The 17778-nt window shown below is 41.3% G+C and overlaps 1 protein-coding gene across 14 annotated transcripts in view; it reads left to right on the forward strand.

The window, feature by feature from the left end:
* ACOT7 (acyl-CoA thioesterase 7) overlaps positions 1-17778 on the forward strand; it is a 151921-nt gene that overhangs the window by 49229 nt on the left and 84914 nt on the right. For all 14 annotated transcript variants that reach the window (XM_074307784.1, XM_074307783.1, XM_074307798.1 and 11 more), the window contains exons 3-4: positions 441-597; positions 15684-15775. In XM_074307784.1, coding sequence (XP_074163885.1) covers positions 441-597; positions 15684-15775 — 249 coding nt within the window. The remainder of the gene's footprint in view (positions 1-440; positions 598-15683; positions 15776-17778) is intronic.

Raw genomic sequence — 17778 nt, forward strand, 5'->3', positions numbered from 1 at the left:
GAAAAGAAGAGAAATAAAAAGACCATTTCATACACACTCTTGTAGAGGTGTGGATTGAGTGGGCCAAACTATACATTTGAGGTTAGACACTCTGATTGTGTTTTTGCTGAATTAGTTCTTTAAAAAAAATTATTAATATAAATAATAGCTCCTTGGGAAGAGGCAGGAAAAAAGATCATAGTAAGAAATGATATTGATACCTAAAGAATCCTCCTGAACTATAATGGCTGCAGAGTTTTTTGGGGGGCTACATAAGGCTCAAAAGGTCATCTCGGAGTCAGAGCTGGGAGTGAGTGTTAATCCTAGCAGTTGCCAGAGAAGCTCTTCTTACTTGAGTGTAGACCTATCGAGCCGACTTCGAGAGCATGGGGCAGGGAGGCCAAGTGAGGGGCCTCCCTGGGGCAGCATGGATCTGACCAGTTGTCTTTGGTGACTCCTAGGAGACCTGTGTGGCTGCCTTGGCCAGGGTGGAACGCACCGATTTCCTGTCCCCCATGTGCATTGGAGAAGTGGCTCACGTCAGTGCCGAGATTACTTACACCTCGAAGCACTCGGTGGAAGTGCAGGTCACTGTGATGTCGGAAAATATCCTCACAGGTAAGTTCCCGGATCTCTTGTTCCTAGAGTGTCGGTCCGTGGCAGAGTCCTAGCTGCCACCTTCCCTATGGAATTGGGATGGGAAAGGGCTGCCTAGGAGGGCTATGGGATGAGGGAAGAAGGGAAGTGCTTATTGTCTGTTTCTGATCTCCTGTCCTATTTCTCTGCACTGTAGGGGAGGTAGGTTTGTGTATAGAATTGTGAAACAGAGTTGTTCTCTCCCTTGGAGGTGGTCTATTCTAGGCCCTTTTGGTTACTATTCTGGGTACCAGTAAATCAGACCTGAATTTGAGTTCACTGGGACGAACCTTTTGACTCCGGCTTGATCTGAATACTCTCTTCCTTGGCAGTGGTAACCATGGTAACGCGCTTTCGTCTTCCCACATGGCAACTGCAGGAGGATGTGATGGTTCTTACACATACAGACATTTCTTTTTATAGCTGAGTTTTCAATGATAAAAGACTCTCTCCTCCTCTGTCCACTGTCTCAACCTGCAGGTATTTTTCTTCCCCCTCATCCTTAAAGTAATGATACTGGTTCTCCTCTGGTTCTAGCTTAAAGCACTCTCTGATTGTCTCATTATCACCATGATATTTATTAAATGTCTTCGCCAAATGTTGCTGCTTGCTTGTTCGCTATGTGAGCAAGTTTCAGTTTCCCCTTCCAAATAAGTGCCAGTAAGAATATTCATAAAGCCAAATGTTGGCTCAGTTCTGCAATACATTTTTTTGGTATCTGCTTAGCATGAAGCATTTTGTTACTTTCAGCATAAGCTGAAGATCAGAACAGAGTCTAGAGAATGGAGCTAGATTGCAGTGAATAATTTAGATCAGCAAGGACTGTGGGAAGTCTGCAGGCCTGAGAAGGCAGCTAAGCTGACTCAGTGTGCATGTGTGAGTTCCTGGTCTTCACTAAGATAAGATACTTGAACAGGGGAAGGAGGTTGGCAGATGTGGCCAGAGTGAAGTTATTTGGCAAAAGGTCCATGGAATGAGTGACTGTAGGATTCACCCTGTCCTAGATATAGAGAAATTTATATATATTATAAAGATTATGTATATTACAAATAACATATATTTATATATATTATATGAAGGAATTTTTGTATATTACAGATATTTTATTATAAAGTATGTGTATTTATACATGTATATATAATGTGTGTGTATATATATATGTACACACATATATATTTATCTATAAAGAGAGACACAGAGAGCATAGCTCTCTATATGTAGATATGTAGAACTTTATATAGATATTATAAAGATTATATATATTACAAATATATATTTATATATTATATATGAAGAAATTTTTACTTATTAAAAAGATACTTTATTATATTATAAAATATGTGTATTTAGACTGTATATATGTGTAAATATATACATATATATATATATACGTATTTATATATAAAGAGAGACAGAGCATGGCTCTCTATTTTATATATAGATATATAGAAATTTATATGTATTATAAAGATGTGCATATATTTATATTATATATATGTGTAAATATATGTACACACACACACACACACACACACACACACACACATAGAAAAACATAGAGAAAGACAGAGAGAGCATGGCTCTCTATCTTATATCTATATATCTCCATTAGCCCATGCTGTCTCTCTCTAACTCTGAAGTTATACAATTTAATTCTTCTTAGAAGTTGTTTCTGTCTGAATAATTCTTTGTTTTAGATAATTGAGGGATGTTTTGGGGGAAGGTAGCAAGGATACTTAGCTCTACCCAAATAAATCCCTTTCTCTAAATGGAAATTTATTTTTAGAGGGCATGTTAAGAGAATTAAAGAATGGCTTTAGATATACTTGGTTTTCTAAGGGAAAAAAAAGATGGAAAGAGGTAGAACATACTGGAACCTGATTGTAAACTTAGGTAAATGATTAGGTATATGAATAGATTCATTTAGTAGTCCCCTTGTGTTTTAGGAAAAACAGCTTCCAATCTTGTAGTTCTTTAGACACATCTTATTTGAGTTGTGGGTGTTTTCAGTATCTCCATTTGATAGATGAGTAGAGTGGGCCCCTAGAGCTTCTGTGGCTCACCCTCCTGTTACCCAGCTACCTTCTGTCTAGGCTCAGGCCCCTTCTGTTCTCTATCTTGCGATCTCCATCAGTCAGTTTTCATTGTTATGGTAACTGGAAAACCATTCAGGCTGTTGGATAGAAGGATGTTGAGGTAACCAGAAAGGAGATACGGGGAGACAGAGGCTTAAGGGGAGCTCATTGTCTTAGATGGGGAAAGTGCCCTATTGTCTTAGGAGCCTCCCTTTCTCTGGTGTCTGCTCTGGAAAGAGAGCATTTAGGAAGTCCTTGGACTTGGTGTGCTGTGGATATGATGATGGGATGGCAGAAGGAGCACAGCTTTGTGTCAGTCCTCCTTCAGCCAGCTTAAGCCTGCTCTGCCATTGGCATCTTGACTTTCCAGAGCTACCTTTGCCCGTTTATCCTCAGGGACAGCAGCTAAGGATTTGATGTTAGGACTTAGCAGTTTATTGGGGCTGTTCATCCATGATTCTTTAAATCCTCAGGCAGCTCCAGTTCCATCACCTCTTCCCCATCACTCTCTTTCTCCTTATACTTAAGTTGAACTGAACTTGGCAGTGGAATGAAGAAAATGACATTTTACCAGCTCAGGAGCTTTGTGTTGTTCAGTTTCCATTCAGTTGTGACTCCTCTTAGGGTGTTCTTGGTAAAGGTACTAGGATGGTTGGCCCAGTTGTTTCCATTCAGTTGTGACTCCTCTTAGGGTGTTCTTGGTAAAGGTACTAGGATGGTTGGCCCTTAACTTCTGCAGCTCATTTTACAGAGAGCAGTGACTTGCTCAGGGTCACGCAACTCAGAAGTGTCTGAGGCCAGATTTGAATCTGGGAAGATGAATCTCCCTGACTCCAGGCCTCAGCTCAGAAGCCTGTTAATAGCCCTAAATTGCAAGTATTGTTAATCCTGGTAAACTCCCTCCTGCATTTGATTACTATTTTTCTGCTCCAGGACTGCTATTATCCCTTGAAAAAAAATTTTGAAATTGAGCTGATTTTTTTCTGCCATGAATTATGCTGCCTTGTCCTTATCCCAAACCAGTTCCTTTCTCTCTAAAGCTTTTTCTTCTCCTCCTGCTCACCAGTATATAGTGAATGGGATTCTGGACTTGAAGGACTTGGACTCTGAGCTACTTGGGGAGACTAGCAGGGTGGCCATTAGCCAGTCCTTTACCTGCCGAGACTCCATTTACTCATCTGTAAAGTGGGAATGATGGTGCCTGAAGTGCCCTCTTTGCAGGCTGTTGGGATCAAACACGGGGACACGTGCTCCTGAAAGCCCTGCGTGCAGATGTGGCCGGGGCAGCCAGCATGAACCTCACCCACCCTGGTCAGTGGTTACTGAAGGAGGTTCCTTCTGTCCTTTACTCAGGCTCCCCTTGCACCCCCCTCCAGCCTCCTCCCAGCCTCCCGAGGATGCCTTCAGAGTCTCCTCTCCTGGAGTTTCCCGGGTGCGAGGATCACCCAGGGCTAGAACAGCCTTGTCTCGCCCTTCCGCTATACCACATCCTGAGCCTCCCTGCCTAGTTTCTTTTCACGGGGTTACTCCTTTTCTTCCTTCTCTCTACCCCACCACTTGGCTAAGCCTTCTCTTCCCTCCTTCCCCTTCCTCTCTCCACCTCTCCCCATCCTTACCAAATCCAGATTCCCTTGACCTCTGCCACATTGTGGGCCTACCTCTCTCCTCAATGGTCCTTCTTCACACTGTGGTTCTATCTTTTTAACTGCTCCTTCCTTGTCATCTTACGTCCTAAAAGTGACTTTTCCCCAAGTCTGTACTTGGCCCTTTCCTCTTCCTCTACTCTCTGCTTGGGTAATCTCACTTATTCCTATAACTGTTATCTTTATGTGTGTGTGTGTGTGTATGTATATATATATACACACACACACACACACACACACATAAAGATAACAAATACCTGTTTCTATTTCATAGCTTTTTTCCTTAAGTTTTCGGTATCTTCACTTGCCTCTAGGACATAGCCAATTAGTTGTCCCATTGCTGCTCCAAATGACCTAGATTGAGCTCGTTATTTTTCCCTTAAGTCTGTTCCTATTTCTGACTTCATTATTTCTATTTTTAGCACCACCATTAATTTGCTTTATCGTGTTTGTAACCGTGGACTCTTTGGTATTTTTTAAAGGAAATTTTTTTTTGATGTGCTCTTTTAATATCACTGTCCCTCCCCAGAGAAGGCTCCCTTGTAGCAGAGCACGGGTAAGCAAATGAAACCAATGCATTGGATCTATGGGAAGTGTGTACCTAATTCTGCAGCTCTGTTCTGCCCACTGAAGCGGGGGCAGCATCACTTCTCCCAGCTCTCTATTGGCCTGGCCTGGGCCAGAATTGTGTTCTACATCACTGTGGTCATAGTGCCTGTTGTTTTCCTGGTTCTGCTCACTTCACGCTGCATAATCTCATAGTCTTTTTTCAGTGCCCTGTATTCTTCATATTTATTGTTTCTAAAGGCATGAGAATATTCTGTTCCTTTCTTATACACAATAGTTTTTTTTGGTGATTCCCTGAGTAACAGGCATCCTTTGCTACCACAACATATTTTGCCCTCAATATTTTATTTAGAAGACTTTCCCCTTTGTCCCTGATCCCCCAACTTGGGATATATGCCCTCAATTCCTTAATCTCACCCCACTTAACTAATCCATTGCTAATCTTGTCACAACTTTCTCCACAAAAGCTCTTCCAATTGCTCCCTTCTTTCTATTCCTGTGACTGACCCCTAGCTCATGCCCTCATCATCTTTCCCTTGGGCCGTCCTACTAGTCTTTTGGTTGGGTCTCCTTCCCTCCAGGCTCTGGTCTCTGGACTCCATCTCTGTCCAGCTTCCACAGTGATGTTTCCTAAAGTTTAGGTCTGACCACTTTACCTCTTCACTCCTCTCTACCCATCAGCTCAGTTAACCTCTAGGATCAAATAGCAATGACTCAGTTGGGCATTTAAAGCTTTTTACAACCAGAGACCTTGCATCTTTTTTGTTTTCTTGCACATTATTCCTTTCTGTGCACTCAATTCCAATCAAATTTGCCTCTTTGCTGCTGCTGAGAGATGATGTGCCATCTTGCAACTCCACGCCTTTGCACCAGCTGGATTTCCTGTGCTTTTTTCTCCTCCCCTCTGCCCCCTTAGTATTTCTGTGTCCTTTAGGAATCATTTCACATGCTGCCTTTTCCAGTCCCTCCAGCTCCTTTGCCTTCTCCTCCAAGGTGATTTTGTATTTATTTTGGCTGTACTGATATGTTGTCTCTCTTAATCCAGTGAGAACTTCTTGAAGGGAAGAACTGTGTTTACTTCTTCCTTTCCATCCCTAAACCTTAGCATAAGTGAAGGCTTCTTGCTTGATTCCTGGGTCAGTATTATTATAGCCTTTTCTAATATAATTCTGTTGAGCCATATTCTGTGTAGTTATGTTGAATCATACTCTAAGAACAGTTCATAGCTCCATCAAAAGTACCTTTAGAGCACCTCTTCTCCCCCACCTACCCAATAATTGCAGTTTTCTTTTGTCATATTTGCTAATATGATATGAGAACATCAAAATTGGATCTCTTATTCATAATAGTGACTTGGGGCATTCTTTCATATGATGACATTTCTTTTGAAGACTGCCAGTTCATATCATATATAATTCTACCTTTTTATGTCAAATTAATTATCAGCTTTTGTAGATTACATTTGTGCATGCTTTTTTGTACCTTGTAACCTTCTCCAGGGCTTGAGTGACCTTTGCAGGCCAGCTCACATCCCCATGCTTTTATTAAATGTCTGCTTTGTCCAAGGTAATTAAGAAAATATGATTAAGAAATCAATTGAGCCAGCATGACAGAAATAGAAAATCATACATGTTAGAGAGCATGTGGGAATACTCAGAATTGGTGGAGTTGTGATCTAATCCAACCATTCTGGAGAGCAATTTAGAACTGTGCCCAAAGGATCACCCAGCAATTATTGATCCAATGATATACCACTAGGTTTGTTTCCCAAAGAGATTTTTTTTAAAAAGGGGGAGGAGTACAAAAATATTTAGAGTAGCTCTTTTTGTAGTGACAAAGAATTGGAAATCGATGGCATGCCCATCAAATGGGGAATAAGTTGTGTGATGGAATATTTTTGTGCTGTAAGAAAGACTCATATGAATTGATGCAGAGTGAAGGGAACAGAACTAGGAAAGCAGTAACTTAAGTATTGTACAATAATATTGTATAATGATGAATTGTAATTGACTTAGCTCCTTTCAATAGTACAATGGTCCAAGAAAATTCCAAAGAATTCGGATGAAAAATGATGTCCACATCCAAAGAAAGAACTGAATTCAGATCAAAGCATAATTTTCACTATCTTAATCAGCCAGCCCTTTACCTGCCAAGCCTCCATTTGCTCATCTGTAAAGTGGGAGTGCCTGCTTCATAGGATGTTGGGATCAATTAATATGTATATTTTACATATTTGCACACATATAACCTATATAAAATTGTTTTCAGTCTCAGGGATTGAGGAGGAGAGAGAAATTTTCAACTCAAGAAATTAAAAAAGTTTGTTAAATGAATGAATGAATCTGTAGAAACTTCCCGTTACTCGAATTCAGAATTCTTGTTTGAATTGTGGACAGTGATGTTTTTGTTTATGTTAAATTCAGCCAAAAGCACCAGTACATTTTTGGTGAAGTCTTTTTCTTTATTTAAATTTTATTTTATTACATTCTCTAAATCACTATTGATTAGGGAAATGCAAATTAAGACAACTCTGAGATACTACTACTTACCTCTTAGATTGGTTAAGATGACAAGAAAAGATAATGATAAATGTTGGAAGAGATGTGGGAAAATTGGGACACAAAACATTGTGGTGGAGTTGTGAACTGATTAAACAATTTTGGAGAACAATTTGAAATTATGCTCAAAGGGCTATCAAAAACTGTACATACTCTGATCTAGCAGTATTACTACTGGGCTTAGATCCCAAAGAGATCAAAGGTGGGAAAAGAACCCACAAGTGCAAAAATGTAGTGGCAAGAAACTGGAAACCTAGTGGATACTCATCAGTTGAAGAATGGCTGAATAAGATGTGAATATTATGGGATATTATTTTTCTTTAAGAAATGAGGAGAAGGCTGATTTTAGAAAAGGTTGGAGAGAACTGATGCCGAGTAAAGTGAGTTAGAACCAAGAATACATTGTACACAGCAACAGTAAGATTATGTGATGACCAATTGTGATGGATGTTGCTCTTTTCAGCAATGAGGTCCAGTAGACTTCTTATGATGAAGAGAGCCATCTGGATCCAGAGAGAGGACTAAGGGAACTGAATGTAGATCATAACATAGTGTTTTCACCTTTGTTGTTGTTGTTGTTATTGTTGTTGTTTTTGCTTGCTTGTTTGTTTTTTCTCTCATTTTTTTTTCCTTTTTGATGCAGCATGAAAATTGTGGGAAAATGTATAAAAGAATTGCACATGTTTAACCTATATTGGATTATTGCTGTCTAGGAGTGAAGGGAGGTGGGGAGGAAGGGAGAAAACTATGGAACACAATGTTTTGCAAGGGTGTATTTTGAAAATAAAAAGCTGCTATTAAAAAAATTATTTTATTTTTAACTTATGGAATACAATGCGCATTTCCATAATAGAGTATAATAAAAAAGATGATTGCACATGAAACTGCAATCTATTATGTACAACTTGCTATCCTTTTTAAATAATAATCATGTAAATTTCTTTTTTGTTCCTTTTTTTCTTCCTTCCTCTCCTGCTCCCCACCCTCGATGGCTGCCATAAGATATAAATAATTATAATCATTCTATACAAACTTCTATTCATCAGTGCTTTCTCTGGGTGTAGATAGTGTCCTCTTCATATGTCCTTTATTTTTAATTTGTATATTTACAATAGTCTAAATGACATTCACTTAAAGTCATATTTAAAATAATATTACTGTTACTGTATAAAATTTCTCTTGGTTCTGGCTCATTTTACTTTTGATTATTTTGTATAAGCCTTTACCTTTTTTTTTTATTTAGATCATTGAGAGCTCATATTTGTTATTATAGTTTGGTATTAAATTATGGCATTAAATCAGTTTTGGCTCCATTATTTTCTAAGATATGCCTTTGCAGTCATGAACTAATGCAAGAGCTTTTAATCCTAGAAATATGAAAAACTTGGAGAATGAGTCTTCTCAGGACCCCTATAGTGTTTGCAAGTTATTCCATTAGTTTACCATAGGCTTGGATGTGCTCTAGGTCAGGGCTTCTTAAACGTTTCCCACTCAATACACTTTTTTCTCCTGAGAAATTTTTACATATAGGTTTATAGAATAGATCAACAAATCAAGCATTTACTGATAATGAAACATAATTTTATGATACCCACATTCAGTTATGAGACTCCGTATGGAGTTGTGATCCATTTAAGAATCTGGGATCTCAATGCCCATTTGGTTGGTCCAATCCTGAACTGCTAACTTCTCTTTATTTTGTGGGGACTTAATGAGCCTCTTCTTACATTGGTGGTTGACGGAATTTAAGTTGAACTGGACATTTCAGAAAGGCTGATTATAGGGTGTTCTAAGGGGAAACATTGATGTTTATGAAACCTGGAGCCTTCTGAGTGGCTGGGTCAGAGAATGAATGCCCTTTCACCCCTGGGCCTTGGGATATATGGCAAGGAGGGCAGGTAGGTCTGTCTGCTTGTCAGCAGGCGGGAATCCAAGCCAGGGCCTTTGGGGTAAGAGAGAGTGTAGAAATACCTTAATTAGCCTCCGCAGGATGAGGGGTCTCCCAGGACTGCTTAGAAGCCAGCCCTTGAGGAGGGGGGGCAAACTGCCTGCATATTTGTTTGTAAGTAGCTGCTCGCCTGAGCATCCACAGAAGAAAGAGCATTTGTCCCTAGGGCCTCGTCACTGTTCTATGATTGGCTTTGGTCTGCTGGGGTCAGCACAGGACAGCCAAGCTGGGAAACCAGGGCTGAAGGTGCCTCCCAAGTGGCCCCAGAAAGGAGCTGTTCCATTCCCCTGGAAAAGGTGTAACTTGCCACTGTTTTTCAGGAATCGAAGCACAGGAATTTAATATGCCCAGTAACAGTAATGCCATTCTCAGTAGTGTTTGTTGATTACTCTTGCAGCCATGATTTGGGGGGAAATCAACTAATTTTTTTCCCCTGAGGCAATTGGGGTTAAGTGACTTGCTCAGGGTCACACAGGTAGGAAGTATTAAGTGTCTGAGGGCAGATTTGATGTCACAAAAAGCTGCTACAAACATTTTTTGCCAATGTGGGTCCTTACCCTTCTTTTATGGTTTCCTTGGGATACAGACCCTGTAGTAACAATGCTGGGTCAAAGAGTTTGAAAGCCCTTTGGGTATAGTTCCAAATTGCTCTCCAGAATAGTTGGATCATTTCACAACTCCACCAACAATGTATTAGTGTCCCAGTTTTCCCACATCTCTTCCAGCATTTATCATTTTTTCCTGTCATCTTAGCTAATCTGAGAGGTATTAGGGTGGTACCTCAGAGTCGTTTTAATTTGCATTTTTTTAAGCAATAGTGATCTAGTGTTGGTCACATTAAAAAAAAATTATGTCTCCACCTTAAGTCACTTACCTGTCAGGAGGTATAGGTGATTAACATATTTTGTAAGCCATTTCTCAAATAAGAGCTACCCACTCAGTTTTCCAATTCTTTTCCATAATAAAAAAGTTGCTATAAATAATTTTTGCATATATGTGCATAAGTATGTTTTCCTCTATTTAAAGATCTCTTTAGGATGTAGAACTGGTTGAGAGTAGAACTATCACTGTCAAAGATTATACCCAATTAATGCTTTGGGGGAAGGGGAAGGGAGAGAGACAATTCCAAACTGCTTTCCACACCAATGAGACCAATTTCTAGCTTTACCAACCATGCAGCATCATATCATGTCAGTTTTCCTGCAACCACTCCCAACAGAAGTCGTTTTCCTTTTCCATCATCTTTGCCAGTTGGATGATTGTGAAGTGAAATCTCAGAGTTGTGTTATTGTGTATTTTAAAAAATAGTAGCAATTTGGAAGATTTTTTTCACATCTAAGAAATGCTTATATTTCTTCCTCTGAAAACTGCCCATTTATTCATAGTTTGGCCATTTATTTATTGAGGAATGGCTCTTATTCATATATTTGAATCAAATTCATCAAATATTTTAGATAAGGGATTTTAGATACGATTGTTTTTCCATTTCCCTTTTGATTTTTATTGCATTGTTTTTGCAAAGAACTTGATATCATACTTCATACCTGCACTGTCTGTCTATCACATAGTGGTATGACATGCACATAGTCCCAAGGTGCACTAGATTTGTAGCCACTCTTGGCTTCTACTTTTACTGAATGACCATGGACCACCTCTCTGTTTATATTTAAAATTAGTTTAAACAGTACCTGTCTCTAATATTGTAAGGCTCAAACAAGAAGCTGTATAGAAAGCATTTTTGAAACTTTGAAAAACTAAGCAGAAGTGGTTATGATTACGATCATAGAGGGGCTGTAGACATCTAACCTCACTGCCTATTTTGCAGATGAGAAATTACAGCCAGAGTCACTTCTCCAGTGTCACACATAGGGAGTGAGAAACAGCTCAGTTTCAAATCTTCTGATTCCAGATCTAACCCTTCTTCCACTTTGAAGATGCTAATAGTTGGTAATGAAAATCGTCTTTCTCTCTCTTTCTTTCTTTCTTTCTTTCTTTCTTTCTTTCTTTCTTTCTTTCTTTCTTTCTTTCTTTCTTTCTTTCTTTCTTTCTTTTCTTTCTTTCTTTCTTTCTTTCTTTCTTTCTTTCTTTCTTTTCTTTCTTTCTTTCTTTCTTTCCTTTCCTTCTTCCTTCTTCCTTCCTTCCTTCCTTCTTCCTTCCTTCCTTCCTTCTTCCTTCTTTCCTTCCTTCCTTCTTCTTCTTCTTCCTTTCCTTCTTCCTTCCTTTCTTCTTCTTTTTCTTTCTTTCTTTCTTCTTTGTCTTTCTTTCTCTCTTTTTCTTTCTTCTTTCTTTCTTTCTTTCTTTTCTTTCTTTCTTTTCTTTCCCCTTCTTTCTTTCCTTCCTTTCTTTCCTTCCTTTCTTTCCTTTCCTTTCTTTCCTTCTTTCTTTCCTTCTTTCTTTCTTCTTTCTTTCCTTCCTTCTTTCCTTCCTTCCTTTCTCCTTTCTTTCCTTTTCCTTCTTCTTTCCTTCTTCTTTCTCCTTTCTTCCTTCTTTCCTTCCCTTCCTTCCTTCCTTCCTTCTTCCTTCCTTCCTTCCTTCCTTTCCTTCCTTCCTTCTCTTCTTCCTTCCTTCTTCTTCCTTTCTTCTCCTTCCTTCCTTTCTTCCTTTTCTTCTTCTTCCTTTCTTTCTTTCTTTCTTTCTTTCTTTCTTTTCTTTCTTTCTTTCTTTCTTTCTTTCTTTCTTTCTTCTTTCTTTCTTTCTTTCTTTTTTCTTTCTTTCTTCTTTCTTTCTTTCTTTCTTTCTTTCTTTCTTTCTTTCTTTCTTTCTTTCTTTTTTCTTCTTTCTTTCTTTCTTTCTTTCTTTCTTTCTTTCTTTCTTTCTTTTCCTTTCTTCTTCTTTCTTTCTTTCTTTCTTTTCTTTCTTTCTTTCTTTCTTTTCTTTTCTTTCTTTTCTTTCTTTCTTTCTCCCCTCTGTCTTCCCCCTCTCCCTCTGTCTTTTTCTCTTATCTGTCTTTCAAATCCCAGAAGGCACAGTTCATTGTGACTTCCTACAGATCCTTGTCTGCTCTTTCAGTTAACTGATTTCTTCTGGAGGGCCTATTGAACTTTACCAGCATTTATTGCCTAAGCCAGTTTGAAATATGATTAGAATTTGTATTGTCCTTATTTTGTTTCTTGATGTATATACATCATGCTGTCTTAAGTTTAAAAATGAATTCTTTGCACACAGACACTGTCTTACTTTTATAAAAGTTTTGAAGTGATTTTAAAAAAATACATGCACTGCTATAATTTTTAAATAAAGCATGGAAGCATGTTTTATGTATTTATATTTCCCATTTGAAGCATTATGCTTTATATATTTCTATTCTCCATGTGACTCTGGGACCCCCGGCTGCTTCCCAGTTCTGTTTTGAATCAGCATCTATTCACATTCACAGTCCTGAGCCCCCACCAACGACTCTTTGCATGAGCATAACAGATGGTTCATGAAATCAGAGCAAAAAACTTCTAATTAAAAGAAGATGTAAGTTAAATAACTGCTTTCCAAACAATATCTCTGTCAACTTAGCACAGGAGGAAAAGGGGGGTCACATTACTCTAGGGATGGTGTTAGAAATGAGTGTGTCTAGCCATTTTTGCTAGGTCACTTTCCTTTCAATCTTGGTGACATCTTAAACTTTTAAATCCTTTCTATATCATATACTGACTGGGACCAGTGGGGTATCTATGTGTAATATTCTTATTAATTTGATTGGAATATCCTTTTAAAAAAAAAATGAGGCTAAATTTCAGTTATAGAAACTGTATAATGTTTTTGCATATTTTCTTTGAAAGTGTTTCCTGTCTTTGTATAAAGTTTTTGAAAATAAATATAAAGGGAAGACCCTTGTTGGCCCACGTGCCTCCTATTTATGGAACCATATCTTCTTTCCAGTCAGAATTCATTACAAAACCCTTCAGCATATTCACTGTGAGACAGCTAAGGAGATCTCTACTATTGTGAATGTTTCTTTGTCTATTAAGAGTGTCAGAATCGTGAACTAATGTGGAAGTGATCAAGAGACAACAGAGATGATCCTCATGTAAGATTTTTAAGAATCTCTTCAGAGTTACAGTTGTCTTTGATGTTTTCATTGAGCGACGGAAGAAGTGTAATTACCGTGATGTTCATCGTTTAGTGCATGTGGCTCCCTTTGGCCTAGAAGAGGGCCATTCCCAGTTCTACGGGAACCAGCTTGTCAGGAGTGTTAGCTGAGTCAAAGTAAAGCTTTATTCCCCAAAGCAGGTTGTCAGATTCACTCTCCAGTCAAAAAGTAGTGAAAACAGTGTTCCTTTTTATACGCCTATCCTTTAGTTCTCAGACAGTGATGGTACTTTCTTCAAATCACCCAGTTGGGTTCAGGTTGAGTGGCTGAGGTGCTGGGATGCTAGAACTGGACTGTGAGTTCCGCGGGAGCTCTGGCTGCATGCTTTCCTCCTGGACCGCTTTTTAATTGTGCAGATGAGACTCGGCTTGATGCCGGGGCTGTGGTTAATTCAAGAAATAGATTGAAAAGGCCTGTGATCAGCTTGGTGGAACAGGCTTGAGGTGGTCCTGGAGACCTAGGCACAGAAGGCCCAGGATCTTCTCTATTTCCTTGTTTATTATTATCATTATCACCATTATTATTACTATTATTCCTGTTCTGCTGCATTTGGACCTGTCAGTTAGCAGCTATCTAAAGCAGCCTTGAAAATTTTTCTCCCAGATTGCCAGTCCCCTCTGATTCTGCTACCCTAGGCTATCACTTGGCCTAATCGTGACTCCACTGGCTTAGCAGGCACGTGGCAGCTTGCAGAGCTGTCCTGAAGTCACACAGAGACATACCAGCTGTCCCTTCCCCCTTGGCATCTTGTACCCTGTGGGAGTTTTGCGTATTGTTGACACATCACTCAAAGGCACAGTCTGCTGCCATCTTCCCATCTCTCTCGTCTCTTCAAGAAGTCTGACAATAGAACTGGAGCCTGCAGGAACCCGCCTGCAAATCCAAGTTTTCAGCATGACATTTCCTACTTTCAGGAAGTTCCTGGGGTGGAGGGAATGGAACTCTGATGATAGTGGCTCTAAATAGCTATGATTTTGTGTGTAATTGGTTTAGTGCACCAGTGCTTTTTCCTGCTTTGTAAAAAGGCACTATTCCTTAGTCTGTCATGGCCAGGGGAGGAGGCTGGTCTGAGCGTCCCAAGCCAGCTTCTCTGGCTCTTGGGCATCCATGTCTGTCTGTCTGTCTCTGTGCGGAAGCTGCTCACACCCAGCTACATTAACCAGTCACCAGAAAGCCGCCTGGCATACTCCTCTATTTACAAGGATGTGGGGTCTGGGAAAGGGAGACTGGATCTGTGATGTCATCAGTGTCGGGCTTCTCTAATGCAGATTGGCCCTCCTTTACAACCTGAGACATTCGTTCTTATTCAGCCACATAGTTTGTACGTTTGTTGCCTGTAATTCCAAATGGTGACTACAGATGACCCAGCTGGACTTGCATGGCGTGAATGAGAAGCTGCCGGGTATAGGGGAGAATTCTTAGAGGCCAAGAATTGGCCGGACGTCCACATGGCTAGCCTGGGTCAGAGGCGGAGCGTGAAGCCGGCCCCCTCACCACTACGCTGCATGGCCTCTAGTTATTCCATAGTATGAGTAATATGGAAATCTCTCTTCTTTGAGTCTGAGGGGTGCTTGATGGTTTCCCTTTGGCAGTGTTTAGTCTGGGGGAGGTGGAAGGGGAAGAGAGGGAGAAGAAATGTGGCAAGAGCCATTTTGTGTTTCCACCTTGTGTTCTTCAGCAAGGTGTCTTGAGTAAGAAATGAATCTGTGAAGACAAGAGTCTAGTCTGGGGAAGCCCATGGAGCACACTTAGGGCCTTTGTCTCCCCTCTTCCCCGAAAGGTTTTCCCCAAGAAGGCCTTCTCCAGAGCACATAGCTGCCACCAAGACTGAGCTGCTGCGCTGTGGGGACGTCCTCAGTGGGCTCTTGGGGAATGTTTTCATAATTGAATCCCAGAGTGCAGATACAGCATTGGCCCTAGAGTTGGGAAGCCCGAGAAGACATTTCCTAGTTGGGTGACCCCGGGAAAGGCATTTCCCCTGTTTCTCTCAATTTTGTCTGTTGTAAAATGGGAATAATAGAAGGATTCACCTTCCAGAGCTGTTGTGGGGATCATATATGTAAAGGCACAGGGCCGGACACATAGTAGGTGCTTATAAATGGCCCTTCCCTTCCTCCATGTCATAATTAGCTGCCTGTTCCTTGTGTGCCCCTCCGCAGAGCATTTCTAATCCTCTTCCTCCTTCTTCCCAAGGTGCTAGAAGAGTGACCAATAAGGCAGCGCTCTGGTACGTTCCCCTCTCACTGAAGAATGTGGACAAGGTGCTTGAGGTCCCTCCTTTATCGGTAAGATGTCCTGGGGTTTGTTTCTGTCTTCAAGGAACTAAGTTCCCTAGGCCCAGACCAGCTGGGGGCAGCTGGGGGCAGCTGGGGGGGGGGGCGGGCCCGGTGCCCCTGTGAGCCTGGTCCCTGAGGACCAGCAGGGCCTGCCGTGATGGTGGGGCCGCCTGGCCTTTGTTTGATGCGGCTGGGTCTCTGTGGGAGGGGCCTAGAGGGGTAAGCACTGGTGTGGGCTCCTTGAACCCAGGGCCTGGCCCCCCTCCCCCTGTACTGGGAGAGTGACATTGGGCAAGTGACTTCACCTTCACCTCTGAAGCCCAGGCCCCCCTGGGTGAGCTTGTATCTGCTTCCTCACCTTGGCATCCTCTGGCGCTTGTCTCACCCCCAAGTTTGTGGGTAACTCCCCAGCCCCCGGCATGCTGCTGCTCATTTGGTGACACAGATGGACATTTTTCTTCTCTTGCTCCACATCATTCTGCTCTGTCATTCTGGGGGTGCATGGTCAAGAGGGCGGGGGCCCTGGGCCCCACTGAGACATGGGGGGGGCACAGGCCAGCTTGCATTCCTCCTGGGACCTGAGCCCAGCTGCTGAGACAACCCCTTTGGCTCCTGAGAACAGCCAGCAGGACTTCCCTCTCCCTGGAAAGGCCAGGGCGATTGCACAGCCGCTCTGTGATCTCCCTTTCAGCTCCGGGGAAATGAGTCGGGAACAGTGCTCCGAGCCTCAGACATGAATCTGCAAGGAGAGAGAGGAGAGAGCCGCAGCAGGACTTGAGGGATCTGGAGGGACTTTGAGGCTCTGCCTCCTTGTGTGCCTTTGGGCAGTCAGAAAGCCCCTCTCCCCACTTTGTCCCTCTTGATTAGCTCACAGAGATGTGGGGGGGGGGGGCATCCATGTAGTCCAGGTCAGCTACAGGTTGGTTACTGGCACTCTTTCCCGGGCCCTCTCCAGAGGGTCATAGCAGTGGGATATGGATTGTGTGCTCTGAAAGCTGTTTCCAGAATGGGGAGCAGTCCTTGCCTTGTGTTTCCATTGGAGCTGATCTCTCTTGATTTTTTGTTATAGGGGTATCGAGAGGGTCTACATTTAGAAATCTTCATGATATTAAAAAGTCTCAGTGAGATTTTCAAAAAACTAAACAATTTTGCCGTCCATGGGAGTTAAGTAAATGAACAGAGATGATTGTTTTCTACCTTTTAAGTGTGTCTATGCTTGACAATAGGGGTTCAAATGTTGTCTCCTTAACTATTGACTCTGTAGTTTTAACTCTTTGGTGGTTCAGGAAACTAATACAAAAATTTATAAGCAAGTGATTATGATTACTGTGCTTTGGCAGGGAGTTTCTAAAAGACTGGCAGTTCCCTAGAATGGTCTGAATCAATGTGAAACAACTTTTGAATACTTTTTCCTGGCTTCTTTCTTGCCCCTTATATGAAATCAATCGTACGGGGTGATACAAGTACTTATTTAACTGCCATTTGTTTGTCAAAGACTTAAAAACATAGAAATTCCTTTTATCCCCTCACTTAGCCTTCGTGATTTCATATTTAAAGCTGAAAGGGACCTTCGCAAGATCTAGTCTAGTCTCCTCATTTGCAAGAAGTTTGAGGCCCAGAGCTGTAGCTTTTACCCCATGTCCCATGCTCAATCCCCAGTGGCAGAAATGAGATTCCGCCCCAGATGGATGTCCCCACCTTATGGAGCCAAAGAGGGGCTCCTTCAGGGATGGTGGGGAAGGTGGGGATGTGGGCGGGCCCTTGGATTGGCCCATTTTCTGAAGAGCATGGCACAGAGCCAGCGCTCTTAAGAGGATGTGGCAGACCACGATTCCATCCTCCTCCTTCCTACCTTCTTCCAGTAATTAGCATTCTTCCTCCTACTGCACAGAAGAGCAAACGGGAGCTTTTTTACCCGTATTGTTTAGTTGGGCTTGATAAGACATAAATATCAACTTTGCCCTTTTTAGAGGAGTGTATTTTAAACCATGCCTCTGATTGTAAGTGGGGAA

This window comes from Sminthopsis crassicaudata, chromosome 3 (genome assembly GCF_048593235.1).
Source record: "Sminthopsis crassicaudata isolate SCR6 chromosome 3, ASM4859323v1, whole genome shotgun sequence".
Classification (NCBI taxonomy): Eukaryota; Metazoa; Chordata; class Mammalia; order Dasyuromorphia; family Dasyuridae; genus Sminthopsis; species Sminthopsis crassicaudata.